Genomic DNA, 6,000 nt, shown 5'->3' on the forward strand with positions numbered 1-6,000 from the left:
ATGTACTCCAAACTCACTGAATGCAACTCATGACTCTCCAAAATTTGTTGCGGAGCACTCTGCGCCAATCAAAAGTAACCAAATCATTTTGTAGGATAATAAAGATAGCCATTTCAACGGTTGCATCACAACATCCGTAGTTGTGCTGGAACATCATTTAGAATCAAATAACCCCTACTAATATCTGGAAGAGGATGATTGAGTAGAAAGGAGTTTTAGGGTTTAATTGAAATTTTGTAATATATATATATATATATATATATATATTTGATGCAGAATGTAAACAACAGAGGCAGTTGACTTGGTGGGCGCCCATTGCAACCCTTTGGTCATGGGAGACAAATTTAAACTTTCATATTTTAACTTTTTAACAATCAAACAATAAAATAATAATAATAATAAATGCCACATGAAATTATAATAAAAAATATTAAAAATGCCAACTAAGCCATCCACGTCATTAAAATAATAATAAAAAATTAAAAAAAATGGCCACATCAGACTTTTTGATGATGTGGCCTGATAAAGGGGCCAAAATGAAACTTTTCAAATTTGTTGAGGCCATTCTTGGAACTTTTTTTTGGCAGGGGGTTTTTCAAACCAAGCCCATATGGCAGGGGTGAATATAGGTATTAACCCCCATTTTATTGTTTTTATGACAAATTTTTTTACTATCAGTGTTTTAGTTTCACAACTTAGCATTCTAGATATATATTGGAGACAAGAATATCTCATGCCTCCTTCGCCAATTCATCATAAGAGATCTTATCAAAATTTGCCGAATCTACCACCGATTGAATGCAATACACAATCTTGCAATCTTTCTTCTTCGCTTTCTTGTGTGCAGTTTTCTGCACGTCGGTTGCATTTTGAGCAACCTCAGGAACGCCGTTTTTGACCACTTCAATAGTTTCATAAAAACGAACAGAGACTTCATCTGCTTGCTCCGTTGGTTCCAATTTTTCCTGTCAAGGATTGGAAGAGAATTGGGAATGTCATTGGTGTCGTTCATCTCTGCAACAATTAATTAACTACCCACGATCCAGAAAACCCAATCATCGATATGTAATTCTTGAAAACATGATCAATAATCTAATCAAAACTTTAGATGCCGATTTATTAGTGCGTGAGACACTTTTTAATCTTTAGGTTGAATTGTTAATATACTCTCAACAATATATTCATAGGGTCTATTCGATGATTTGATTTTTTTTTATTATAATCAAACAATAGGACACAAAATGGTTTTGCTGTTGAAAAACTATATATATATATATATATATATATATATATATATATATATATATATATATATATATATATATATATATATATATATATATATATATATATATATATATATATATATATATATATATATATATATATATATATATATATATATATATATATATATATATATATATATATATATATATATCTTTTTCTGGAGAGAGAAAAAAAGAATGACAAATAATTTTCACCCTTTATTTTAAAATCTAAGGAATTCAGATTTATTCTTATATTCTCATATGTCATATATATATAAATAAGTGAGATTATTCTTACTCCAAGAGTAAGTTATATATATTTATATTAGTGCGTGAGACACTTTTAATAATGAAAGAATAAATAAATAAGAATTGATATTATTTTTTTTGTGTGTAAGCAATATGGAATTAATACGAGAACTAAGGGTTCTCGAAACCTGAATACACGGAAAGCGGGCAACAAAAAAAACCCGCAAAAAAAGAGAGATTACAAACCAAATAGAGTTATGAGAGGAAAAGCAAAGGATCTTTGCTAAACTCGTAAAAACTATAAATTTGATGCGTAATTTCTCCGATAAACGACCACTTCCATAATAAAGATAAATATATATATATATATATATATATATATATATATATATATATATATATATATATATATATATATATATATATATATATATATATATATATATATATATATATATATATATATATATATATATATATTTTCGAACAGATCTGTTTTGTTGTATTAGTATAAGGGAGAGAGAAAAAATATATATTTTATTTCCATGACAATAGCTACACTATTGTTTTCTTCTCTTGTATAGCTTCCATTGTGCTACATTCGGCAGAACCAAAGGACACGTATGGGAGTAGAATTAGAAACCTTTAAATTTGAATAATTGGAATCGGAGAAAGCAATCAAAAGTCAAAAAGTAGCAACTCACGTTACTACAAAATTATTATTGATGTAATAAAGGGACAAATGAAATCAGTAGAGGCTGAAGTTTCTGGCCGACATGACATAATATAGTATTAAATTATGTAAGCATTGTTCACTCACCTACTTGATGTGTGTCCTAATTAAGTAACTAATGTTGATACATTCCTTTGCTATTTGCTATGATGCATGTCTTTGTTGCTGTTTTGTTGGTAGCACTAGCACTATTCTCTGTACCTGCTGATGCTTTCACCAAGAGTGATTTCCCTCCTCACTTCTTGTTTGGTGCTTCTACTTCTGCTTATCAGGTTCTCCTCTCTTTCTCTCACTAACCACACATCCTCATATGGTTTTAAGTTTTTATTCAAATGGGGCCTATTTACCTACGATTTAACAACGACAAATTTTGTGCTCTGTGCGGTAGTCTGACTTGTACGATGTTAAAGACACATGATGAAATGTTTCATAGGAACTTTTGATTTGATGATTTGGTTTATAAAGTTTAATGTCTATGGTCATATGTAAAACACTTTTTTTTTTGTGGTATCAATTATTGTATTTTGGAATTGGGATGATATGGAAGGTTGAAGGTGCAGCAGATGAAGATGGGAGGAAGCCAAGCATATGGGATACCTTTGCACATGGTGGAAATGGTACATTTTGTTTGCTCAAATTTACTCAACATTGATTAGCTTAGCCAAGAAATCTCATAATATTTACAACATAAAGTTGATGCAGTTAATCATGTTATATAGTCATAGTTACAGTAATAGCAATGACATTCTTTGTTTGAATTAAATTTACAGGAGGGGCATACCAAGGAAATGGTGACATTGCATGCGATCAATATCACAAATATAAGGTCAGTACATATGGAATACAGCACATCTCTAGTTTTTGACATATCAAAAGACTGGTTTACGTATGCTTTCGTTTCTTGTAGGATGATGTCAAACTCATGGCGAAAATGGGGTTAGATGCGTATAGATTTTCCATATCATGGTCAAGACTTATTCCAGGTATGATCTACGTTAATGAAGTACAAAGACAACACGGATACCAGACAGACACACGATGCTGAGATGTTGACACCAAAATTTTAGAAAACATTTAAACCAACACATCTTTTGAACGATTGGTGCTACATACTTACAAATGATAGTTTCTTGTATGACAAGTAATTATTCTAGCATCATAATGGATGATTAATTTCTAAAATAATGTCAAAACCTGATGACTATAATTGACACATGCTTAGTTTGAACATTTTGCAATCAATGAACCTTTTCTAGAGCATCAATAAATTTATAGGTTCTTACATCCAATTGCGAATTTGTTTAGTTATTCTGACGTTTATCTCGTTTGATTCAATTCCAGACGGGATAGGGCCGATAAATCCTAAGGGATTGGAGTATTACAACAACCTCATCAATGAACTAACAAACCAAGGTTCTCCTGCAAACTAGATAATTTATCTTGTAAAGTTCAATCAATGTTGTCGATAGTAGTTTGTTCAAATTCTGCTTCAACTATACTGCTATAATGCCTATGTAGCCTCTATTTGACAATATTTTGTACTAAATGACGTATCGCAGAACAATAACAATTTTTCTTTTCCCTCTTCATTTATAGGTATCCAACCACATGTTACATTGAATCATTGGGATTTACCACAAGCACTTGAAGATGAATACGAAGGATGGATTAATCGAAGAGTCATGTATGATTCCGAAACTACAAATGCCTAATAACATGACCGTCTTGTGTTAGATAAGAATTCAAAATTTAACATTTGCATATTTATGTTTCTTGTAGAAAAGACTTCACAGCATATGCAGATGTATGCTTCAGAGAGTTTGGAGATAGAGTTAAACATTGGACGACAGTGAACGAGGGAAATATGTGTTCCATGATGGGATATGATGTAGGGGCTGTACAGCCTCAAAGGTGTTCTCCTTCTTCGATATTTAACTGCTCCAAAGGAAATTCTTCAACTGAGCCGTATTTGGTTACTCATCATATGATATTAGCACATGCATCAGCCGCAAATCTCTACCGGAATAAATACAAGGTACATCAATCTATGGCACATGCACAACTTTACTTTAGGCCTATATGAATCGGTTTTTGAGTTTTTCTACTGATATAAGTAGTACTTGTAAGACTATTTCGGAGAGCTTATAGAAACAAATTATGACATTTACTTAGAAATATAACATATGTTACTTACAGGTCAAGCAACAAGGATTTATTGGGTTTAATATCCTTGTTTATGGATTTCTTCCACTAACAAACACCAGCGAAGACGTAATCGCCACCAAAAGAGCCCGAGATTTCTTTATAGGGTGGTAAGTTACATTGTAATTGTGTTAGAGTCATCATACCGAATTACGATAGGACTCACAATATATTGAATTATCTATACTTATTTTACCTTTGATTTGTTGTGACAGGTATCTGAATCCCTTTATTTTCGGAGATTATCCCGCCATCATGAAAAAGAATGTTGGCTCGAGGCTTCCTTTCTTCACCAGTAGGGAAACAAACCTCGTCAAGGGATCGATTGACTTCATTGGAATCAATTTTTACTATGCATTTCATGTTAAGAACAGCCCTGGTAGCCTGCAGATCAAGAATAGAGATTACAAAGCAGATATGGCCGTGGAGCTTATTCGTAATATTTTTTACTTCTATATTACTTACTGCATCAATTTTTATTATATAACCAATTTTGAGGAACTTTCATATATTAATATCTTATTTCCTGACGCAGAGATCCCTGAAAATATAACTTTAACAGAAGAGGTAAAAGACGAGTACGAACATTGTGGTTCCATTTATTCTTTGTGCATTGATGCTTCAATATATTCCACTTACTAGCTGATTGGTTTGTTTAGATTCCAATTACACCCTGGATTTTGGAACGAATGCTTCATACATTGAAGAATGATTATGGAGATTTTCCAATTTACATTCACGAAAACGGTATGATGAATCTTTCAGAAACATCGGTCGAACAAACCTAGTCTTTCTATACTAGTACTTTTTCAATAAAATCAAAATCTTCACAAGCTATGTTATGTTTTTGAACTTCTATTCAGGTCAACTATTACCTAGCAAATCATTAGACGACCGACCAAGGGTGGAATATATTCGTGAATACATCGGAAGCCTTCCTGATATGTTGAGGTATCACTAGTTTTATTGTGTTTCATATCTCAACATGATCTTCATTTTCAATATCCCTTTAGTTCTTCTATTATACTCGATATTGCAGGAATGGACTCGATATAAGAGGTTATTTCGTATGGTCCTTCTTGGATGTGTTTGAGTTACAAAGTGGATATGAAGCAAGTTTTGGCTTATATTACATAGATTTTGAAGATCCAACTTTGAGGAGACAACCTAAACTTTCAGCTTTGTGGTACTCAAGTTTTCTCAACAACAAAACTATGGACATCGACTCGGAGATCGCCATGAGAATTGAGGAGAATTCATCTGTACTCTCAAACACTCCTTTAATGCATATTGTCACTTAAGTTATTAAGACAAGACTAGTTATAATAAATGTTTTTATCCAACCTCTTTTTTTCTTTGGTCATATTCTGTTTCTTTGTTTGATACAATGAGAGAAAGTGACATAAATTATTTTTAATCAACTAGTGATAACTAGTTTAACGACAAAAGATTTGGTTCATGTACTCTTGATGCTCTTAACCCTGTTTTAAATGAAGGAATATTTTGACATTTTGGAGTTAAAAGAATATCTCATTGTTCTACTTG

General features: G+C 31.9%; 1 protein-coding gene across 2 annotated transcripts in view; it reads left to right on the plus strand.

Moving 5' to 3' along the window:
* LOC131601339 (beta-glucosidase 11-like) overlaps positions 1-5,800 on the plus strand; it is a 16,596-nt gene extending 10,796 nt beyond the window's left edge. Inside the window, exons 1-13 of one of the 2 annotated variants that reach the window (XM_058873120.1) lie at positions 2,144-2,525; positions 2,801-2,870; positions 3,024-3,079; positions 3,161-3,236; positions 3,595-3,666; positions 3,850-3,937; positions 4,033-4,288; positions 4,450-4,565; positions 4,671-4,891; positions 4,991-5,022; positions 5,115-5,202; positions 5,319-5,406; positions 5,495-5,800. In XM_058873120.1, coding sequence (XP_058729103.1) covers positions 2,400-2,525; positions 2,801-2,870; positions 3,024-3,079; positions 3,161-3,236; positions 3,595-3,666; positions 3,850-3,937; positions 4,033-4,288; positions 4,450-4,565; positions 4,671-4,891; positions 4,991-5,022; positions 5,115-5,202; positions 5,319-5,406; positions 5,495-5,756 — 1,551 coding nt within the window. In that variant the 5' untranslated portion in view covers positions 2,144-2,399 and the 3' untranslated portion in view covers positions 5,757-5,800. Of the gene's footprint in view, positions 1-2,143; positions 2,526-2,800; positions 2,871-3,023; positions 3,080-3,160; positions 3,237-3,594; positions 3,667-3,849; positions 3,938-4,032; positions 4,289-4,449; positions 4,566-4,670; positions 4,892-4,990; positions 5,023-5,114; positions 5,203-5,318; positions 5,407-5,494 lie in introns of those variants that run through there. The other variant, XM_058873119.1, reaches the window with a different exon arrangement.
* The last annotated feature ends 200 nt before the right edge of the window (positions 5,801-6,000 follow it).

This window comes from Vicia villosa, linkage group LG5 (genome assembly GCF_029867415.1).
Source record: "Vicia villosa cultivar HV-30 ecotype Madison, WI linkage group LG5, Vvil1.0, whole genome shotgun sequence".
Classification (NCBI taxonomy): Eukaryota; Viridiplantae; Streptophyta; class Magnoliopsida; order Fabales; family Fabaceae; genus Vicia; species Vicia villosa.